We start from the raw sequence: 24,249 nt of genomic DNA on the forward strand, positions 1-24,249 counted from the left end.
TAACTAACTTGCCCGTGGTCACACAGCAGACCAGAGAGCCAGGATCTGAATTAGCATGTAGAGTAGTATTCCTTTTGGAGTGGCAAAGGGAAGGGAACCCAGATAGCCTTAAGAGTCTTTCCAATATCAACATTCTACAAATAGGTCCACCCACACCCTGCAAACTAAACAGGCCAATCTGGTCACTTGCACCTGGCAGCTGATGTTAGGATAAGCGACCTGACACCGGTGCTATGAGGCTCGTTTGTGAAGGAGATCTGTGAGTATGGGCAAGTTACTCCACATGAGACTCTTCCTGGGCTGTGAGTGGTAACTACCTACAGCAAGTTTAGGAATTCCTTTACAATTACAGGCAAAGTGAAAGCATGCATTCCACGCCAATGATTTCTCTAAATTTTTATTAATTTTTTTTTTTTTTTTTTTTTTACAGCTTGATCCTCTAATGAAAAGTAAAGAATCTGAAGACGAACAAGTCAATTACACGTTTTTTTTTTAAACAGCAATGAATCCTCATTACAGAGAACAATAAACAAAAGATCTGTGGCACATTATCTTTGGAAAGATCTTTTGCAAATTTTTCTTCTAAAAAAAAAAAAACAAAACTATAATTCTCACAGATCACGTATGTCTCTTTCAAAGGACTATACAAGGCAGCTAAATTTTATTCACAAAAGCCCCAGGTCGCAGTTCCATTGCTGAAGTAGATAAAACACACAGAGTCCTCCTTTTCTCTGTGTTGCACAACTTCCCACTGGGCATGTCACTGCTTCCCTATCCTACGGACAGAATCACTGTGTGGACTAGATAGCTGGCACCTTATTACACAATAATTAAAGAAAAGTTCATATTATTTTAGAGATAGACCAGTGATCTTCATTGATCGACTGGACGATTTATTCTTTTTTACACAATTTTAATAATACCAAGATTTGACTTTCCTCTAAAGTTACAAGAAAGCAAAAAATATATAATATAATATATAATGGTAATAAATTAAAAAAAAAAAGGCAACCCTGCTCAGGTATCATCCAAAACATGATCACATTCAGAAGAAACACACACACAATTTGGGACACACGTGTATACACACACACACCAACACAAACAGTGTACACTTGATATCTGAGGAGGGGGTGTGCCGTCTTAACAATACATGTCAATGGCCTGAACAAAAGGCGGATCCTGCCTTCTGTCATTAAACAAAAGTTAATTAACAGAAGGTAATACTGCCTGTATTAAGCATCACTTCAACATCTACTTTTGAGCAAAGCAAGTTACCTTGCTTAGGTCAGCCACTGCCTGGTCTGACCAGCACAGGGTGGCCACCCTCAGTGGTCTTACTCCCTTGTCCTTTCAGGCCGACAGAATAATAATATCTTGGCTCCAGGGGGCTCTAAGTTTCCTGCCTGTCCTCTTGGGCAGAGAAATACAGGCAACTTCTCAACCCATCACAGTACCTGTTGCTATCCAGCACACCACGGAACAGAATATAATGTCTTTCCCTGGGACAGTGGGAAATTTACAGCCACCTTAAGAGACGTGGTAGACGGTGCTTGTCAACTCCTCATAAATAAGAACTAATGAACATGGCCAGTGGTCACAATTCATTCTCAGATTTTCGGTGACTGACACAGGGGATTGAAATATAGTTGAAGTTTATATGGTAAAAATACCACTTGTCACGTTTGTTGGAAAATCCCCTATACCACTCTGCCACTCCACCTCCTCCCACCAACAAAATGACAAAAGAAAACTATAGGGGGAAAAAAAATCCACAAATTCTAAGTAGAACCAAAAACAAAAGAGGCAACTCACCAGAGAAAGAGAAAAAGGGACCAAGTACCGCTCTCGCCCTGACACCCGCCCCCACCACAATGAACATATCTATGCTTGTGTTTCTAAAAGGCAGCCAAATATTCCAGCAACATTTAAATACTGCTGATCGGCAGTAAAGTGTGTAATAGATGGAGTGACAACGTTTTTCACAGATTTTGTGTAGTGTCTGGGAAAATAAATCCTTGAGCAAAAAGTAGACTCTGGTGGGAGGTAAGGAATCAGAGCCTAATTTGATTCATTTACATAAAAAATGCACAAATACACCTCCAACTTTATGAGAACAGAAGAGAAAAAGGTGCAAGTGCCACCTGATGTCTCTTAAAGCCATGGCAAAATGAATATAGCATTTTTCCAAAATTCGGTTCGGTCAACAAAGGCACAATAAATATATCCAATTCAGCCAGCCTCTTACTCTCTGTATGCATGTCCACACACACATTTCCTTTCATATATTAGCGATAAAGAGTTCTGTTCATTTTGGAGGGCACAATGGTTTTTTTTTTTTTTTGCTTCTAAAAATTATTGAACAGGGATCACAAAATAGTAAGTTCTTCATCCTACTGACATTAATATTTGAGGTACCAATTAAGGCAAGTTTTTAGCCAGAAGGGTAGTTTCTTAGCTTCTCAACATCCCAAGATTTGGAATTAAAGGACACAGAATGAGGAAGATAAATGTGGTCCAATTTGTCTTGGGGAAATAGCTAAACATTTTGGTCAAAACAGACTGTAAAATAAAGGTCCTTTTGTTAAAGATGCTTTTTCCATTCAGTATTGAGGTTAAATCTCAGCATCAGATAAGTCATCCCTGCAGTAGCTCTACGCCTGATAACATGCCAGGTGGACCCTCCCATCGTCGACCATAGACGGCACATGGCCAGCGTTTTCACATTCTTAACCCAGTGTAATTTGGTAAATTTCAGGGAAATGTCTTTCATTGTTTATCAGGGCCCTCAGTCTGGCTAAAACCTTAAATTCAGTGATTCACATTTTAATTATCTCCAGGAAGGACAGAAACATTGAACGTTTTATAAGTAAAACAGTGTTCTTCCATTTCCTAGTAAAGACTGACAGACACACACACACACACACACACACACACAAACACGAAACTGTAGTGCCAAAGGCAAAATTTTTACACTCCATTTTCCACGCAAGATGTTTTGCATTTGCCTCACTGTGAAGTGTGTACTATTATGGTTGTTATGAGAACTTCACATATTCAAAGGCTTAATTTTATAATCTAGTCCCTTCAATTATCTACTGCAGTACAAATTTTGCCTTTGGGAAATTAAGCATGCAATGAAAAAGTGCATATGACTTAAAAATCCTTTAGGTTTCTATATACAACTGTAACAGTGAAAAGACATTATGAACATCAAGGATTTATCAGCCACTACCCTTTTACATACTCTATTTAAAAGTTGCCATTAAGAATTCTTCTGGGTACAATGCATGTTGCAGTTAAGAATCAGAAATACTCCATGATCAAAATAGTACAAACTGATCTCTGCAAGGGACAAATAAAATCTTCATATAAAGTACAAACTGATCTCTGCAAGGGACAAATAAAATCTTCATATAAAGGTCAGGGTGGAAAAGACACACACAGAATAAGGCCGCTGAAAAAGCAATCGCCTCTTTTAGAAATGGCTGGGAAATTGACTTGGAAATGTCTTCAGTTCGGGGGCACTCGGCTCCTGATGAGACACACACTCAGCGTGGTCTGTGTAGATCAAAGCCTGTCTTTAGGAACACACCCTTCTATACTGACAGGTGGCTTGTCCTGGGGAGTGATGAGGTGAAGGGGCCGGGAATGACCAAGGGAGTAAGACGGGAAAGAAGGTGTTTAGTAACCACAGAAGCCTGATTCTGGTGTCTCGTCTCCTACTCAGAAGAGATGGACACTCAGTGACGCAAGCACAAGACCTTCCAGGCAATTAGGTCATCTAACAGGCTGCTTTTTAAACGAGTAGTTCAAAAAGGACCACGGTTCTGCCTTACAGCAGCAGTAGATGACGCCGGTCCATCAGGATCGCGCATCAGTTATTACTGCTGCTCTAATTCTCTCACTCTAACCTAAGCTGGCCATAACCGAAGACCAGGCTGGATAATAAACGACATGGAAGGAACAGCTTCACACAAACAATTTATATTGCGAAAAATAAGCATCACTCCCGTCCTCTGTACATCCCTTTTACATAGTTATCAAATGACCAAGAAAGTTCTTACATTCATCGTATGGACTTTAGACCTTTTCATTATAAATAAAGATGGCACGCCTTTCTTCACTAATAAATAAATATGACAATGTCCAACACGCTTGCGAGGAAACAACACGCAGGGGAGTGGAATGGGATGAAGGAAGGAAGAAAAACCAATTGTAGCGGTAACACTCCTCAATTGTAATACATGTGCAAATTCTACTTCTAAAAGGGATAAAAAGAATTAGCTTCTAAAAATACTACATTCATAATAATGCTTCCAATAATAACCCTCAAAGTTTCAATGAAAAAAAAAAATCTGTGCTTATGGATATGTGGGAATTTCTGGGGTTTCTTATTTTTGTTGTTCTTTTTCCCCCCTACTTTCAGGTCATTCAAAATAAACGTGGCTTAATGTATAGAATCTGACAAAAACAACTTACAGGAAGGCCACAGATCCTCTTCAATCTAATCAAATCCAGTTGACAGTGTGCACTCTGGAGTGAAGGCATGCGGTGACTTTATTATTATTATTTTTTTTAAGTCTAATTAACTACCCCAAATCTCCACAGCCTCTCAGGGAGTTAATTTCGCCTAGACAAAGACAATCAAGGGCTCTCAAAGTCTAGTTTTGCTATAAATATAAAGTAATTCGTAGCAGAAAAATATAGCCTTTCTAAGAAGTAGATTTCCTTTTTCTTTGTTCGCTGACAAAACTCTGAGTCGGTTAGACAACGTAAGTTTCCACATAACTAGGCCACAGAGCAGCACCTCAAAATCCAGCTCTACTTCACAAAAATTAAGAAGCATTTCAACCCTCTGGTCATGGGTAAGTGCTGGTTCCCTTCTTCCCCAAAGTAGAAAATGCAGAATACAGTCAATGTGACTGCCTTTCGCTGGAGCAGGGGGTGGGAACGGCGGCACCAGGCCCTCCGCAGCACGCGGCACGTGGAGATGCGGGTGGTGATGGAGGCGGAGATGCGGGCAGAGATGCAGATGCTGTAGCTCCCTCAGGGCCGCCTTCCAGCACAGGAGCGGAGAACTCGGAGCCGGGCTGCACCGGCAGTGTCCAGGCAACGGGGGGTGCTTCCTACTTTGTATATTAGGACAATACCTGGTATCATCAGAGCCACTGTTCACTGGCAGAAAGGAGGTATAGCGGAGTCCTCCACAACTCATGTTTTATAGATGACCATTAGAATTTATTAAACAAATACTCCCCCCACAACTTAAAAAAACAAATTACCCACAAAACCCTATACCACAACTCACTCGTTTAAAAAAAAATTTTTTTTTCTTCTGGGAATGAACTAATGTGGCTACTGAGATGATGTGAATTTGATTTCAGAGTTGAAATTGCTTCTCCTCATTTCATTCGCATCCTGCTGGTTAAAAAAATTATGGAAATGTTTCTAGACCAAGAATATGCCCACTCAGGCTACATTGCACTTCCATCCTTTAGTTAGGAAAGGCAAGAGCATCTCTCAGGCCAGCCTCCTTCCTCTCTGCTTCTGCAAAACCATCCTGTCCAACCAACGATTACATAGTCCTCGAGTTTCAGTGAGCAAACGTCCTGGCCGTCTCATGGTGCTTCTCTTGAGTTTGGTGTTCTAAAGAGACAAATGTCTGGACTGTTTTGAGGCTTCCAATGTGCAAAATAGTTCCCAAGGCATCGAATCCACTTGGGCCTCCGTTAAGGTGTCTTGGTTACTTGTTTTAGCCGCTGGAAACCCTGTCTTGTATAATGCACCAGATCCATCAAACTGCTGTTGAGGGCCAGCGTGCACACACTTGTGCTGAGCTGAGCAAAGAATTCTGCAAACAAAGCAAACCCCAAACCACGTAAACACACTCGCACAGGCAAAAATAAAAACATAAAAAGTCAAAGAAGTCAAGGTTCCAGAAACGTGATCCCCACAGTACTCTGTACTTCCTCTAACACAGCAAAAAAAATTTTAAAATCACAATCTACTGTAATGGTTTGCTAATTCTCCACATCTCTCCAGTAGGAACTACGTTTGTTGCAGCGTTGACTCTATAATGCCTGGCACATCATACTTTTTGGGATCAGTGGATGCGTGAATGAAAACAAACAAAAATACCCAACATGTATATAAAAAAAATAAAAGCCTCATTAGTTTGCTAAGAAAGAAAATGAAGTTTCAAGAGGCTGTGAGGAAATTCAATGGCCACAGCCAGCTGGCTGACTGCTTCTCTACAGCCAGGCAAGATAAGTCCAGGCTTTCATCTGGCATTTACAGATATGCTTTTACTTAATGGTCACAGCCACCAAATAGTTCCTCTGATAGGATGATCGATCATCTCCTACACCTTGGATTTCTCCAAGGGCCTTCTTCTCAAACAAGATTCAAGACTGTTCACTAAGCCGTATTCTCCTATACCGCTGCTAACCGTCTTTCCTAACATACACTGGAAACAAACGATAAGCTCAGTATTGCAGGTGATGCCACTTCCCACGTCAAACGCGCTGTTCCTGCCGAGAGCTGATGCCTTTCCTTCTGCACTCGCTCTGCCCTTTTGCTAGCACTTCAGGTCAGGGGGAAATAATGACACCAAATGCTTCCCTCGTAGCTCAGCTGGTAAAGAATCTGCCTGCAGTACAGGAGCCCCTGGGTTCAGTTCCCAAGTCAGGAAGATCCCCTAGAGAAGGAAAGGGCAACCCACTCTAGTATTCGTGCCTGGAAAATCCCATGGACGCAACAGCCAGGCAGAGACCCTAGTCCAAGGGGTTGCAAGGGTCGGACATGATTTAGCAACTAAACCACCACCAGTGATATCAAAACTTCCAAAGGGGCACGGTGCAGAAGCCACTTCTAATTTAATTTTGCCAAGATCAAGTCACAGAAATCCATCTCAAGGAAGAACTGTGACAGAATGGAGAACATGTGAGAAGAGTAAATAGCTACAACTTCCTCTTCTTCAAAACACTGAACAGATGGTGGGACTGTGTTGGGGCAGTCACTGTGGCAAACAGTATGGAGGTTCCTCAAAAAGCTAAAAACAGAATTTCCATATGATCTAGCAACTCCACACCCTTGAGCATATATCCGGACAAAACTCTAACTCAAAAAGATAAATGCACCCAGATGGTCAGTTCATGATGATGCATGACAGAAATCAAACCAATACTGTAAAGAAATCAATCAGTTAAAAATAAATATTTTTCTTAAAAAAAAAAGATATATGCACCTAGACATTCACAAGAGCCAAAATATGGAAAGAAACTAAATGTCCCCCCACAGATGAGTGGATAAAGATGTGGTATATATTTACAGTGGACTACTATGCAGCCATAAAAAAGAATGAAATAATGCCACCCACAGCAACATGGGTGGACCTAGAGATTATCACACTAAGTGAGTAAGTCAGCCAGAGAAAGACAAACACCACATGCCATCACTTGACGTGGAATCTAAAATATGCCAGATGAACTCACCTATGAGACAGAACCAGACTCACAGACACAGAGAGCAGTCTTACGGTCGCCAAGGGGGAGGGGAGGGGAGGGAGGGTGGAGTAGGGGTTTGGAGTCAGCAGACGCAAACCATGCACGCATGCACGGAGACGGAAATGGCAGCCCACTCCAGTGCTCTTGCTGGAGAATCCCAGGGACAGGAGCCTGGTGGACTGCCGTCTATGGGGTCGCACAGAGTCGGACACGACTGAAGTGACTTAGCAGCAGACACAAACCATTACGTATAGCACAGAATGGATACACAACCAGGTCCTACTCTAGAGCACAGGGAAATATATTCAGCAAGCTGTGATAAGCCATAATGGGAAAGAATAAAATAAAGAATATATATATGGGTAACTGGATCACTTTACTCTACAGTAGAAATTAATACTACATTGTAAATCTCCTATAATTTAAAACAACAACAAAAAGGCCAAAACACCGAAGGGAACACGCAATGTTATGTCCCGCCCAATCCCCATGGCCCGGTAACCACCACCACAGAACCACTTACCTTTGTTCTTCCTGGTAAGGACCTCAGCCTGTTCCCACAGGTCAAAGGCGGTAAGGACGTGGGAAGTGATGCTGACATAGGAGGATGTCATGTTCTGGATGGTGACGGGGGTGCTGATGGTGGCGGGCAGCGCCCCGCTCCCCACGCTGCCAGCGCTTGACTGGGACCCTATGGAGCTGGCCGGAGAAGGGATCGGAGAGAGGGGGGACGGTGTGCCTGTGCTTCTGGGAAGTGGGAGGAAAGAGGACCGGTTAATCACCTGAACTCCTGCTTCTGGAACGGCAATCCCAGTCACCCGGTCTCTGTGTACCTGCCAAGATGCCAGTCACTTCTATGAGGTCAGAGGTGCCCTTCCCCTTCAGGGTGCTGGAAATGTATTTCCTAAAACACAGTGGCATAGGACCCTCCAAATGGAAGAAGGAACCGGGGAAGGTGGCCTTCCCTGGACACAGAACTGGGTGGGCGGATCTGTATTCCGGGTATTCCTGGGCCCTCTGTATCTGCTACGCCCATGGCCTGGACTCTCCTCTCCCCACCCTCTACTGCAGCTTCTCCTAGGAAGACAACACTTTCCCTGAGAAGATGGGCCTCATCTCTGATATATTCCTTCTTTCGTCCACTCGAGAAACATCCCTGAGCTCCTACTCTGCACCTGGCGCTCTCCCAGACCCTGGGGACACGTCGCAGATTCCTTCCTGTCGCCTGGCCTCGTCTCCTTGCATTTGTCACGTCTCCTCCTACTCTTCTATTCCTTCTCCTGACTCAAGCACCGTGAAGACAGGGACCGTGTCTGACTCGTCTCTGCGTGTCCAGCACTTAGCACAGCGCGTGCTCTGGGTAAACAGCTGCGGAGCGTGTGACTGGCTGAACAGGGGACAGTCCCCGAGGAGACTGGGCCCCAGAGACTCACAGCACGCCCTCTGCTCTCCTCGGGACCGTCCACCACACCCGCACGTGCACGCTGACACGATCAAACGAGGGAGCAAGTGCCGTCACTCAGACCTGAGGACTGAGGCACAGGAGCGGCCGTGCCCTGGCAGCGTGGTGACACCCGCCCTCGGGCTCTGTGGGTCCTCAGGGGTCCTAAGTGTCCCCGGCAGAATGCACACTTTGAAGGACTGGAGTAGGAGCCCCCCCAGGGCAGCAGTTCCTGTCTGCTTTGTTTACTGAGGCTTTCCTGCACCTACGACAAGGTCTGGTACAAGGAAGGTGCTCACAGATGCCTGGTGAAGGAGTGATCTAAATCATGTGACTGATACAGAGCAAAAAATAGCATAGAATATCCCTTATGTGTGGAATCTAAAAAAGAAATGATACAAATAAACTTAGGGACAAAACAGAGACTCACAGACTCAGAGAACACAGGTACGGGAGAGTTAGGGAGCTTGGGATGGATGTACACTCTGCTCTACTGGAAACAGACGACCAAGGGCCTGCTGAGCGGCACAGGGAGCTCCGCCCAATGCTGTGCGGCAGCCTGGATGCGAGGGGGTCTGGGGGAGAATGGACACGTGTGTATGTACGGCCGAGTCCCTTTGCTGTCCACCCAAAACTACCACAACACTGTTAATCGGCTGCACTCCAATAGAAAATAAAAACTTCAAAAAACAAAGTGACTGACAACCTATTATTTGAGAAGAATACCTCAGAGGTGGGAGCCATTTTCAGAGGTAAAGAAGTTCGTTCTCAATCAGGACTGTCTTTTTTTAAGAGAAGCCATGTGGGAATCTCCTCTTTTGAACCTGCTGGAAATGGGGCAGGCTTCTAGGTGATGCTCTTAAAATAGCAAAACCCATCAGAACTGGGAGCTTATCAAAGAGGATGACCAAATTAAAAAAAAAAAAAAAAAAAACTAGACAAGAAACTAAAGGGCAGGAAATTCTATATCTTCATCTCAGAAACACCTGCAGAAGGACTCTGCTTTTCGACAGTTCACGGGATAGATGAGCAGTTCACAAAGTGGAGGAAGGAATTTAGCCTGAATTGTTTTCTTTCTTTGTATCTGTTACAGATCCTGAAAAGGTGGCAGGCAACTGGTTCTGCACACTTCTCATTTAGTGAAATGCCCAGACGGCATGCTGTACAGAACAGTGGTCCCCAGCCTTTTCGGCACCAGGGACCAGTTTTGAGGAAGACAATTTTTCCACGGACTTTGGGGGGAGTGCGTGCAGGCGGGATGGTTTCAGGATGATTCAAGCACATTGTTTATTGTGCATTTTATTTCTATTACATCAGCTCCACCTCAGATCATCAGGCGTTAGATCCTGAAGGTCAGGGACCCCTGAAGGTCAGGTCTACAAGGATAAAAGACTTTGTCTCTGGTTCCACTGGCTTTGCCTGTTGCACCATTGGGCATATCTAAACATCCTCAGAGGTCTGAAATATGGACCTTGTATTCTTTTACAATTATCTCTTTATGTTGCCCAACCAGCAAATATCGTGATTTCTAACGACTCCTCAAAAAGGTAGAGATGTGCTGGTGATTTCAGTTGAAGGAGCAAGACTGCACATGGAGTATATAATTTCTGACATGCTGAAGGCACACAAGAGGCACATAAAGAGGGCATTTAACACTGGGAGTTATTTCAGTCAGGCTGGCCATTACCTTGCGATGCATGGAGAAGGTGCCTGGGCAACCTTGGAAGAAGTCTTGAAGAAGTGTTCGTTAAGCGTGCGGGAATACTTTATTGCCATATCTTTTTTACAACGAAACATTGCCATGTTCAAAATGGACTGGCAACGCATGCTGTGAACATAAACATAAGTGGAAATGAAGCACTGCCTTGGAGACATGCGTATCGCCACTACAGAGAGCGAGCCACCAAACCTTTTCCACCACTGGGTTTTCCTCAATTAACAAGAGGAAGAACATCAAGAACCTCCCTGTACTAGCATCAGAAGTAAACACAGGTGAAACAGCACCGATGTTTGTTGTTGTTCAATCACTAAGCTGCGTATGTCCATCTCTTTGTGACCCCATGAACTGCAGCACGCCAGGCTTCCCTATCCTTCACTATCTCCCAGAGTTTGCTCAAACTCATGTCCATTGAGTTGGTAATGCCATCCAACCACATCCTCCTCTGTTGCCCCCTTCTCCTCTCCTGCCCTCAATCTTTCCCAGCGTCAGGCTTTTCCAATGAATTGGTTCTTTTCCAATGAATGGGCCTCCTTCGGGGCTCAGATGGTAAAGAATCTGCCTGCATTCTAATGGTCAAACAGATACACAAGGATATAATTTAAGTCACAAGACCAAAGAATCTGAGTTGTCAGTAAAATGGCAGTAGGTGACATCTCATAATAATCAATCACCAGTGAGATTAACCCCTTGACACACATCCTCCCACTTTCTAGTACTGACTCCCCTTTCATTAGTATTTTCATTTTAAGAAAACAAGCTATCAAACTCTCTTGGTAACAATGAGAGATGCAAAAGCAAATGTAATACTCTTTAGACAAAGGGAAAAATACACACCATAGAACAGCAAATATCTTCTCCTGTGTTGGCGTTGTGGCATCCGAGAAGGATTTTAATGACAGTATGAACCTATAGGAAAACAGACATGTCCATCAAGTCAAAACAGGCAGTCAGAAAACTCCAGGCACAAAGACACCTTACGATGTCTGTCTTAGTTTCGTATTGATTTTTCCTAAGATGTGGCCACAGGACATCAGCACAGGAGACAAATGAGGCTTCGGCGCGACAAGTCAAGCCATTCTGAAGACGAGGCGAGGACATGCCTGCCCTCTCACCTGCCCACCTGCTTGAAACCAAGCAGACCTGTGCTCTTACCGAGTCCCCTGCTGAAACGCAGGTGATAAAGATGAGAGCTGCAGCGGAAACGAGAGGGCATCTAAGAAAGTCAAGCTGGAAAAAACCAACCCCCTCCCTAAAGGGACTGGCATTTCACCGTTCACTTGGCCGGATCGAGTTATTCTGGTCTAGAACTTCATCTGGAACACAATTTCAGTTTATGACCAAAAACAAAAACCAACCAACTTCCTGCATCAGTGACTTCTTAAAGACTCCCCTTTGTTAAGCTGTCCTCACACCGAAGTTCACATGGATTAAAGCCGTAAAGGAGAGGACAGGAAGTGCTAAGACGAAGACACAAGCGGGCACTCACTTAATGAGGTCCACGGTCTCCGAGTAGATGGAGTACGCCGACTTGGACGCGGGGCTCTCCGACTCCAGGGCGACGCCACACTCAATGAAGGACAAGGCAGCCTCCAGGTATTTAAAGGCCTTCCCTACCTTGTCCGTCTGTGGGCGAAGAGCACAGTCCTTGTCAAGCCTAACACGGACTTTTACTCAGCTTCTCACACATATTCTCTACAGAAACCGGCCCCCACCGTCTGAGCTGAACTACGGCTGGAGAGAAGTCGGGGACAGACTAACTCAACCATGATATCCAAAGCCCGTCCACTCTGACCTACTGAGAACTTTGTTCCAGCAAAAATTCAGTGGGAAAGAGAAGACAATCTCGTAATAAGATTCACTTCTCAAAACCTACTGAAGTCCATACTCAAGCTAAGGCACCAAGTACACGGTCCCCTCGTTACTAATGCACAGTTACCCGCTATATGATTTTCCTGAAAAATGAGTTACGCTATACATCTAGAATAATGCATTCACAGTTTCTTTGTATGTGCTGAACTTTCTCTCTTAACAAGTAAAAAAAATGTTATGGTTTACAAGCATCTCAGTTATCATCTCGAACAATAATCTTCTGATGTATTTTACAGCCCAACAGATCCCCTCTTTGGAAGCCTGGGTTAAGGGCACAAGGCAGTCCTCTGGGTCAACAGGGATAATGTTTCAGAGTCCCTCAACGGGAATGCAGATGTATGAAAGCAACCAGATACTGGTGGTCACTTAAGCCTGAATACACTTTTTGTCACTTAACACTCTTCTCAGTTGGTGGAATTCAGCCAGCTCAAGAGACGGGCGAGAGCCTCCACTTTCCTCTCCACGTGTGTATGCAGCACATGATGTAAGAGCAACTGGTCAACATGACGTGTGCAAGGTGTTTCTGCTAACGCCTCTAATTTGGTATGTTCAAAAGACTGAAAACCGTAAAGACGCAAGTGGAGTGTAAGAAGATGGTGACGAATCAGCAAAGAAACATGGTCTGGCAAAGAAAGATGGCTGCTACCTTTCATTTTAAAAAATAACTTGATTTTAAGACATTTCTTCTAGAGAACCCAGGCTCAGAAAATCAGTGACAGAAAGAATAAAAATCCAATCAGCATGCCCCAAATAATCAATAGTAAAGGGCCTTACTGGTTTGCTTCACTGGTAGGAATTTAACTCTTCCAATTTACTTATCCAATACCACCTCTTTCATGGAATTTTCAAAATTTATATTGGCCTCAGGGTAGAAACAAAAATAACTATACTAAGGCAACTTGCCCATTCCCACTTGTTTGAGAATTCTGTAAGGTTCCTAACGATAATATTCCTCTGATAACTCTGTGGGGCTCCTGGGACAGTGTTAAAGGTGATACGTGCTGTGCTCACGTGCTCAGTCGTGTCAGACTCTTTACAACCCCATGGACTGTAGCCCGCCAGGCTCTTCCATCCCCGGGATTTTCCAGGCAAGAATACTGGAGTGGGCTGCAGAGTTCTAACTTCCTTACCCAACAATAAGTAAAAGAAGAACAGAGATGAAATACACTCCTCTCTACTCAGTCATGCACTTAACTATTTGGTGTGAATGATGGACATGTTTAAGACATTGTGTGATTAAAGGAAAACATAACAGAGAGGCTGGTCATTCAGGTTTCCATCCAAACCAGCATATTTTGAGAGTAGAATGAGTTAATATTGTTTATTAAAACGGATGCAATAGCCATAGGTAGAGAGAAAGAAGATGTGCATATGTACAGATGAAATGCGACACACAAAAAAGTTCGCTGGAGTAGTAACCTTGTTTGAATAATGAGGGACTCGAGTGCTGAAAGTGCCCAATGTCAAGATAAGCTGTCGATGAGTGGCAGACAGACTCCCTAATATTTACTCTATTTCAAAAACCCAAAGATTCATACAGTTCTCACAACAGCCTCGGAGAAGGAAAAGGAAGAGGCTGGGGACACGGTGTTGTCTGGTGCGGCTTGAGGCATCTCAATCTGGCTCAGGTCATCCCGGTACAGTCACTTCGCAGATAGCGCCTAACTTTGCCTGTGACCCTCTTATAGCAGCCAGCGTGGGAAGGACTCTACCCTGATGAACAGGGACCTGATAAAAGGGACTTGGCCCAGCCCTCCCAAGCCTGAGAACAGATGCCAGTCCACAGACGGGGGTGCAGAACACCAAGCGGGCTGGGTGTGGATTCTGAGGCCACCACGGATGGATCCCATTCAATCCCCGTGGACTGCCGGAGTTCGTGGCTATGTCTGCATGTGGCAGAATCAAAGCAAAGGACGCTGTTGTGGTACAAAGTTCAACATACGGTCTCTGCAGGGGTTTGGGTGTGGGGAATACACCAAGTAAATAAAACCCCAGAGTCTTAGATGTTTAACTATGACAAAGGGCAAGCCTTATCTGACTATACTGCAGCGGAAAATTAAAAGCATATTTAATTATGTATGCAACTAACAAAAACTGCCCCCTTCCAGAAGGGCCAACAGCCACCAGGGAGAGAGAGTTCCCTGCTTGTTTACCAACAGAGCCATCGGCAGCCTCACTGTAAAATCTCCTCTGATGAGATTGGTCCACTGTTCACTGTTAATCTCTCTGGGGCTTTAAAATGATTTTGGAATGCAAACAGGCTACCTTACTTTTTGAAATGTTTTGGGGTGAACACAAACTGACCAGCTTGCAAAAAGCAAGAGTTGTGTTTCACATCCAAAGAACGGATTCAGTGGGACAAGGAAGCACTTGTGTGTATTACATAAAACACTGTCAGGCAGATCAACTTTCACTCATGTAGACATGAAACACGCACTGGTACTATCTGCCCACGATCAAACTGAACCAATGAAGCCACACTCGTGTTACTCCTCGAGTTCCCCTCACCCCTCCTGATTCTGACCCTGCTGATGCTCTTATGCCCCATGCTGCCCTGCCTTCCCCCACCAGCCCCCTCCACCGTTAGCGGTGTGGAATACGGCAGAATGAGACGGCAAGTATTTTATCAGAAAACATTCCACCCAAGGGAGAAAAAGCCAAGACGGACCACTAATTCTGCTTTGTCCTTCAACCTTTTGGCTTCCTTCAGGTGAAAATCGGCTTGTTGTCTGAAAGAGAAGAAAAAGACCAGGACTGGGTCACAGGAAGCTACAGGTACTGGACTAGAGGCGGGAAAGGACGGGGGGTCGGGCGGTGTGAGGAGGAGGCAGGAGGGGGAGGAGGGGCCGAGACGGAGGGAGCTGCACCCAAGGTCTTACTTGTCAAACTTCACGTGAGGCTTCCCTGGTTTGGAGTTACCATTTGGCAAAGAAGGCACTGGAAAACGGTTTGCAGTATCTCCAGAAGATCCCTTGAAAAAAATCATCACATCGATCACCCTTCTCACATTTGAGATCACTGACGCAAACCTACTCGGTTGGTGCAAACGTAATTGCGGCTTCGAACTGTGAATTTTAAATCATTATAACTAGGCTCGAACACATCTTTATTAATCAAAACAGGAACTACTACAATCAACACATTTTTGCCCATGAGAAATAAGTGTATTTATTCCCATAGTGTAAAAATCCGTGCTGTGGGATTCAATGAATTCTTGGAAAGCATTTTCTGACTCCTGCTGGTTGTGGAAGCATTTTCCCTGCAAAAAGTTGTTGACATGCTTGAAGAAATGGTAGTCAACTGGCAAAAAGGTCAGGTGAATATGGCAGATGAGGCAAAACTTTGTAGCTCAATTCGTTCAACTTGCGAAGTGTTGGTTGTGCGATGTACGGCTGGGTGTTGCTGTGGAGAACCGGGCCCCTTCTGTTGACCAATGACGGCTGCAGGCATTGAAGTTATAGGTGCATCTCATCGATTGGCTGAGCATACTTCTCAGATGTAACGGTTTCGCTGGGATTCAGAAAGCTGCGGTGGACCAGACGGGCAGGAGACCACCAAAGTGACTGTGACTTTTTCCTGGTGCAAGTTTGGCTTTGGGAAGTACATCAGAGCTTCTTCTTGGTCCAACCACTGACATCGCCAGTTGTCACGTACAAGCCACTTTTTGTCGTACACCACAATCTTATCAAGAAACGGTTCACTTTTGTTTTACAGAATAAGATGACACTTCAATGATTTGTTTGATTTCCGATCAACTCATGCGGCACCCACTTACCAAGCTTTTCCACCTTTCCAGTTTGCTTCAAATGCCAAATGACTATAGAATAGTCGACGCTGAGTTCTTCAGCAACTTCTCGAGTAGTTGTACGTGGACCAGCTTCCGTGACAGCTCTCAATCGGTTGTTGTCAACTTCGATGGCCGGCCATCGTGCTCCTTATCTTCAAGGTTCTCGTCTCCTCTGCAAAACTTCTGGGACCACCATTGCACTGTACCTTCATTAGCAGTTCCTGGGTCAAATGAGTTGTTGATGTTGCAAGTTGTCTCCACTACTTTACCACTCATTTTGAACTCAAATAAGAAATCACTCAAATTTGCTTTTTGTCTAACATCATTTCCATAGTCTAAAACAAATATAAACAGCAAGTAATAAGCCATTAGCAAAAAACACAAAGTGAGAAATATGCATTAAAATAATGTGTAACAGAATCACATTTAAGAATATATTTTAATACCAAATGGCAAATTTCAACAATGCAAAACCACAATTACTTTTGCACCAACCTAATACTATTTCTCTAAATTAGCCCAAAAGGAGCTCGAGAGAGAACTCAAACACTGCACACTTTGGCTTAGTCAAGCATTTTCTCAGTTAGATTCAACTGAAACTGTAGATTTTTATTGTATCAGGGACACAGAAAAGCCACAAGACAAGAATGTTCAAGGGAACAGATTATCCACAAACCAAATTTAACACTTACTCTTAGGCAACACACACACACACACACACACACACACACACACACTCTCTCTCTCTCTCTATTACCCATTCCAGATTAACAGGAAGAAAGGAATTTGTATTTGAGAAAGGAAATTTTTCCCATTATCACTAATAATGGAAGTATTTGAGATCAAACATCCAAGCCAAGAACTAACCAGAGTAACCATGTTTTACTGCAAAACTCTAGATAGAAAATTAACCCAAGCATGTATTCTGTATTTTCACGTCTGAACCATCTTAAGAATAAACTTCCAACTCAATGTTCATGTAACAGGAACTGTTTCTTACTCTCCCTCTAGAAAGTGGAGATTTAAGCACAAATTATTCATTCTGGCTTTTAAAAGTGATGAAATAGCTCTGAAATACCATCAGTCAGGACTTAATTGAGCATTTAAAGATACACCGACGTATCCCCTTTTCGACATGACCGTGTCCCTCCTTACTTTGTGCTCTGTGGAGCTTCCAGAGACCTTCCCCTCTGCTTTTCTGTGTTTGGAGGCAGAAGGGTCTCTGTGGCTGCCCTTGGCACTACCGGCACTTTTTGGGGGGTCCTGGCAGCCGGGGTCTTCCTGCCGTGGCCTCTTCTGTGCAGGCTTGGCTGGTTTCTGGGAGGATGAGGATGACACGAGTGAAGGGGGAAGCATTTCCTTCTTTGAGGGCTCAGAGGAAGGCCTGGACATCCTGGAATGTAACACGAGGCAAAACTAAGTTAAGGCAGAACATGAACCACACAGCTTCGTTGTTTGGCTTAAAAGGACAAAGTAGCTGTTGACACAAAAGATTAAGATATCACAGAGCATGAAATCCATTTTTGTGCAAAGGCCAAATTTCAGAGCCTTTTTTTTTTTTTTTTAAAAAAACCTTTGAAAAATCAAGTCCTACCTATGAGTAGTAAATGAGGTTGATAAATGTGGTTGTGTAACTTGTCACGAAGCTTGCAGAGTCTGCCAGTGGTCTTAACCTTTTACCCAAACAGCTCTGTCTGCAGCAGCTGCCGCACAACCTGTACCTCCTCTCTGCCCCCTTCACATCGGACCCCCTCCCCTTTCTCTCTCAAATCTCTGTTGGTTTACATGGTGACACGACTCACTCACTTTTGCCAAGGCTTTTCGTGCTTTTGATAAATCTAAGTTTGCTGCCAAACCAACTGTTCACTCCTCTAAGGTCCTCGCGGAGGAAAACAAAACAAATTTAGCGTGTCGTCAAAAGGAACCCCAAAGAGTTGACTCTTCTCTCATTCTATTGCAGAAGGAAAACGTCTGCCAGGGCACGTGATCCAGGAAGCTTTGATCACCTTTGCAGACTGTTCCTAGCCTCCATACTCACTTTGATTTGGAAGATTCCTTGTGGGAAGAGGAAGACGACGGCTGTGACTTGACTTCCTTCTCCAGCCTGACTTTCTTGCTATCGTGGTCTTTTTCTGCTTCACCCTATTATTGTATAACATTAAACTGTTACGAACACAACTGTACAGACAAAATAGAGGAAAAAAATATACAGCAAAGGCAATGAGAACAATGAGACTTGTGGGAACATCTAAACGCACATGGCAACCTTTAAGCATCTACACTGCGTTCTGGCAGAGGGAGGCGGCAGGCCCTATAGATCTGATGTGATTTATACTGAGACAGACCTGTGCATCAGGAAGGACTGTTTCTCAAACCCAGGAAAGAAGGATACCCGAAAAGGAAAGAACCAGGTTTTTCTCTTCCCAGGAAGCACAACAGTTGTGTTATTCCATGACAACATGTACATCCAGTTCACAGAGGGTCCTTCCCACAGGCCTAAGCTCACGCGATGGCCTGTGGGGCGGAGTCACTAGCTTCTAACAAGGACAACCAAGTGATCAGTGGGGGGTCCTTCAATCAGCTCAGGTGCATCAGGACTAAACTCCTCCGACAGCTCACCAGGAAAGAAATCTGGGACACCATCAGCCAATCTAGGCCAATCCCTAAAAAACCGAAATCCTCTCTTAGAGTCTTAACTGGGAAAAACATTTTTCACGTGATCCAACTGTGGGAGGCCCTGGTTTTCACCACAGTCTCTCTCTTGTTCTCTGAATGTCTCCAAGAAAAATGAATAAATTAAGATGTGTGGGCTCAAGCTGTGCTAATAAGCAGCCTGGCCTTGCTCAAAAGTAGGGAAAAGGCAGAGACACACCGTACCCTACCCGCTCCGACCCCCACATTCTCCAAGCACAGGTGCTTAGGAGTGTGTCTCAATCCAGCCCTTCACAAACTCTGCCAAAAACATTTATCTCTTGTTTCAAAAGATAAGGTGGCTTATAAGGATATTTGGTTTTCATCTCTTGGTGTGCGCACAGAAGAGGGGAAAATATGGGTGGAGAAAGAAACTCTGAGCCAAGGCTGGTACCCCTGGAGACAATCCCGTACTGTCTCACACTCTGTCCCAGAGCCAGACAGGCAAGTCCAGAGTGACAAGTGAAGTCAAGGACTTTGTGGAAAAACGGAGAATGTAATCATTTTTCCACTGATGAAATGCTGAAGTGCCAATATTTTAGATACACTGGATTAAACTATTTAAATTGCTTTCACTGTTTTTTTTTCCTTTTAATATTTTTTAACGTGGCTACTGCAGAATGTAAAATTATGAAAATGTAAAATTAGGTCGCATGATATTGCTACTGTTCTTTACACTTTTCTAGAGGTGACGTGCAAAATGGACCTTGAACTTCCAATGAGCTGAGGCAAATGAAGAACTATTCGATGTACAGGTTAGGTAAAAGAAAAACAAATCAGTTGCTCGTGATGAAAGACTGGGGGATAAACAGATCTTGAAGGACCTAGCAAGGAGCAAACATATAATGCAAATAAGCACATCCCACGGGCACAACTGAAACGCAGCAAGTGATTTCACATGGCTGTTTGTTTCTGAGTGGCAGCAGCACAAGCCCGCGGCACAGGTCAAGAGACATGAGGGGGGGCCCTGGCAGTGGCCGGGGCGCCTGCTGGGGCTCAGCATGTAACTCACCCTCCATTCAACAATTCACAATGGGAACACTTTACAGGTACTCTGGATGTTGGCAGAGAAAAACAGAATAAACTGGAAACGACTGGTTAAAACAGAACTCTACTCCTAGTGGGCAGCCTCATCACTACACCCACTGTGCCTAACAGGCTCTGCTACCAACGGCCCCGGTGAATTTCTCTTGAGTTTTAGATTCAAGGCCACACAGCTGGCACAGCAAACATTGCAAGAGGTGGGAAATTTATCTTTGGGAAAAGTCACAGAATGTGCTAAAATACCCAGACAGATAATTAACTCGCACACGAAGTTAATTACTAATTCAGCTGGTAAAGAATCTGCCTGCAATGCGGGAGACCTGGGATCGATCCCTGGGTTGGGAAGATCCCCTGCAGAAGGGAAAGGCTACCCACTCCAGTATTCTGGCCTGGAGAATTCCATGGACTGTCTAGTCTATGGGGTTGCAAAGAGTCAGACATGACTGAGCGACTTTCACTTCACTTTTTTTTTTATAGGGTTGTTTTGCTGTTTTCCCAGCCACGGCGCACGGCACGTAGCATCTTAGTTCCCTGGCCGAGGATTGAACCCTCATCCCCTACAGTGGAAGAGCAGAGTCCCAATCATAGTGTTTTTTTTTATTTATTTTTTTGGCTGTGCCAGGACTTCATTGGCACTCAGGCTTTCTTTAGTTGTGGCCAGTGGGGGCCACTCTTCATTGCAGGGATCGGGCTTCTCCTCTTGCAGAGCACAGGACCCAGGGCACTTGGGCTTTAGAAGTTGCAGCTCACAGGCCCCGCAGCGTGGGCTCAGCAGCTGTGGTGCACGAGCTTACTGGCCCGGCAGGAATATGGGATCTTCCTGGACCAGCGATTAAATCCATGTCCCCCGCACAGGCAGGTGGATTCTCAGCCCACCACACTACAAGGGAAGTCCTCATACTGCTTTAAATAGAAGGCATCTCAGGCAGTTACCACCACAAAGGATAAGTCCTGAAGACAGAGTTAAGTATAAATGGCCCACAAGGTTACTTTCTAAAGAAAACAGCAAACTCCAGAGGCAGAAGAAGAGTTAATTTTTGTTTGTATACCTTCATGCTGCTTAGGATGTGCTAGTTACAACCAGAAACCAAAGTGGCAGGCCTTACAAGCCACACATGAAAATATGATTCCTAGTGAGTCAATCCTCACAAACTGGTTTAACTCTGGCTTGTGCCAACTGGTGACTCAAGAGAACAGCCCAGAACCAAGGATCAACTTTCATACCAGCTTTAACTGGAATAACATGCTTTATACTGACACGCAGCAACTCAAAAGCAGTAATATTCTGTCAGCTGGTAGGAAGGGTTAGGTGCTCAGTCGTGTCCAACTCTTTGTGACCCCATGGACCGTAGCCCGCTAGGTTCCTCTGTCCATGGGCGTCTCCAGGTAAGCATACTGCAGTGGGTGGCCATTCCCTCCTCCAGGGGATGTTCCCAACCCAGGGATTGAACCCAGGTCTGCTGCACTGCAGGCAGATTCTTTACCATCTGAACCACCAGGGAAGCCGGGAAGCCATTACACCAATTAAGCAAAATTCCCTTCTGGTGACTGTGTCTGCTTTGATGGAGAGCACTCCTATGAGCCTGGGGTTGGTATTTTCATACTTGGAACCCTCTCATCCTCTGCAGGAACAGTCCCAGAGGCGTCCCTGGAGCAGGCACTCCTGAACTTTCTCCACTGGCACGGGAGCCAGCCTACACTACCTCTCGAAGTGGATCTAGGATTAGGCAAAGGGCCACTAGAGAGGGAGTTGTCTCATCGGGGCGGGGGTGGGGGGGACGAAGACTTGATCCAAGACCAGAAAACAGAAGGTGAGGAGTTTCCGAGATGTTTCTGGATCAAGAGACCATTTGAAAGAGAGGTAAGCATGATGCTTTTTTTCAGGAGGAAAAAGAGAGTCTCCTCTGCCCAGGGGCTTATCCACAGATCAAGTCTCAGGTCTGGGTCTTGGAAGCTCCCTTTTTTCAGAAAAACAGTGCCTCCATGGTGCCCACATCTCCACCAGGAGGAGGCTCCTCTTGATTTGACTTGTTGACTTTTCTTAACCTGTTGGCTCAGGAAGCCTCAGATTACCTGCCAAAGGCTGCTCCACCTGCGGCATGGAGCCAAAGGGCAAGAACGATGACCATGTAAGGAAGTGCTGGGGCTGTGCTCTGCTGAGCCGGTTTCTGGAGAGGAGGCCTCCAGGGCACTCAACTCACCAGCCAGGTACTGCAAGTAAAAGGGGAGTTTGTTGTCGCTAAGTTGTATCCGACTGTTAAGGCTCCTTTGTCCATGGGATCTCCCAGGCAAGAATACTAGAGTGGGTTGCCATTTCCTCCTCCAGGGGATCTTCCCAACCCAGGAATGGAACTCGCATCTCCCACTTTACAAGTGGATTCTTTACCGCCAAGCCATCAGGGGGAAGCCCTCAAGCCTTTCTGGATCCCATCTGTGAAAGGCAGCGGCTGAACAAGAGATACATGGGTCTTAGTGCTCCAGTCCTAAACTCTATCACCCTTTCCCGCGGGGAAGCGAATTGACTTGGTAGCACATGGAGCAGAGCAAAAGTGGAGAGGCAGCCTTTGGGGAAGTTCAGGTACTTAGCCAAGATCTGCCTCTGCCGGAGGCTCAGTGAGACGACGAGGCAGACAAGTCCAAGCTGACCCCAAGAATGAGGGTGGAGACTGAGAAGGCGGGCTATATTCACTGAGCTAAGCACCACAGAAGGGCAAAATGTATCCACTTTCCCCCTTCTTTCTCATCAGGGAAACACAGGCATTAGACTGGCCCTAAAACAGCTCTCCATATGATGTTTTTAGGGTAACTAACAGGCATGAAGAAATTAGATGTAAGTGGTTTTAGGAAATTATAGGGATGACTTCAAACCCTTGATTTTGAAGGATAATAACTGGGAATGTCTATCTGGAGAAACAACCCAAGAGAAAACAGGCTGATCTTGGATAGAAGGGAAGGTCTGAACCAACCATCAAGCAATAAAAATGCACATTTTCCCACCAGATCCCATAATTTCCCTCCCGCTTCTTCAAAACACATATAAACCATGCACTGCAACGTGCTTCCAAAAGTCTCCAGGCTTCTCGGTCAGTAAAGCAGTTATTTAGAAGAAGGGAAAGACCTGCACGAATGTAACCTCCCTGTTCTGGTATTTGTCTAAACAACTGCTGAGACAGTCTAGAGTTTTATTTGAAAGACTTCTGTAAGGTGACTCAATTAAATGAGATTATCTATGAGAGGTAATGAAGGACAGAGTCACCCTTGTAACTGAACACCAACATCATCTAGAAAAGTGCCTCGAGCAAGGCTTAGCTCTCTGAACGTTTGGTGTGCTTTTAGAATCCTTTCCTTTGTACCGCCTTGATTATATACTGTGTTGCGCCTCTAAACTTCAACTTCTCTTCCAAGTCTGGAAAACAGGAAGCTTAAAAATTATATAAAAGAAAATATAAGTTCTAGTTTAAATTCTAAACTGTAATCAGGTTGAAGAAATTCTGTAGTTTATGCAAGGAGGACCATGTAAGTTCATGCCCATTTGCCCTCATGATTTTCTCTACTTCTCATGAACTGTCCCCCCAACCTACTACTTTACAAAGTAGAAGAAAAAAATACAAATACACTTCTATAGGCACCACATTCAATGGGTTCATCACAGCTGTTAACCACCACTAACTCTTTAAATCATCTTCTCACACTTCTGAGTCTAAAATGGCTTCATGGATCTGTTGCGTGTGTGTGTGTGTATTTGTGCGCTCAGTCGTGTCCGACTCTTTGTGACCCCGTGGGCTGTAGCCTGCCGGGATCCTCTGTCCATGGGGATTCTGCAGGCAAGAATACTGGAGGGGGCTGCCATTTCCTTCTCCAGGGGATCTTCCCAACCCAGGGATCGAACTCGCATCTGCATGCATCTCTTGCATTGCAGGCAGATTCTTTACCGGTGAGCCACTGGGAAAGCCCCTCAAGAATCTGTTAACACTCTGAAAATACCTGTTAAATTTCGTGGCAAGAAAAGGATGGGAAGGAGCAGGTTCATTATTCAATTGCTCTCACTACTTCTTCATGGAGCTTTTTCTAGTGTTCACACTCGATATGAAGAAGATGGAAGTGAAAAGTGAAAGTGCAGTCGCTCAGTTGTATCTGACTCTTTGCGACCCCATAGACTGTAGCCTGCCAGGATCCTCTGTCCATGGGA

The 24,249-nt window shown here is 44.8% G+C and overlaps 1 protein-coding gene across 11 annotated transcripts in view; it reads right to left on the minus strand.

The window, feature by feature from the left end:
- Positions 1–381: 381 nt before the first annotated feature.
- Positions 382–24,249, minus strand: part of AFF1 (AF4/FMR2 family member 1) — a 196,427-nt gene continuing 172,559 nt past the window's right edge. For all 11 annotated transcript variants that reach the window (XM_044945672.2, XM_044945670.2, XM_044945673.2 and 8 more), the window contains 9 exons: positions 18,364–18,467; positions 17,481–17,718; positions 15,418–15,509; positions 15,207–15,267; positions 12,156–12,292; positions 11,504–11,575; positions 10,637–10,777; positions 8,032–8,255; positions 382–5,854 (listed from right to left, as the gene is read on the minus strand). In XM_044945672.2, the coding sequence (XP_044801607.2) occupies positions 5,733–5,854; positions 8,032–8,255; positions 10,637–10,777; positions 11,504–11,575; positions 12,156–12,292; positions 15,207–15,267; positions 15,418–15,509; positions 17,481–17,718; positions 18,364–18,467 (1,191 nt within the window). In that variant the 3' untranslated portion in view covers positions 382–5,732. The remainder of the gene's footprint in view (positions 5,855–8,031; positions 8,256–10,636; positions 10,778–11,503; positions 11,576–12,155; positions 12,293–15,206; positions 15,268–15,417; positions 15,510–17,480; positions 17,719–18,363; positions 18,468–24,249) is intronic.

Source organism: Bubalus bubalis, chromosome 7 (assembly GCF_019923935.1).
Source record: "Bubalus bubalis isolate 160015118507 breed Murrah chromosome 7, NDDB_SH_1, whole genome shotgun sequence".
In the NCBI taxonomy this organism is placed as follows: Eukaryota; Metazoa; Chordata; class Mammalia; order Artiodactyla; family Bovidae; genus Bubalus; species Bubalus bubalis.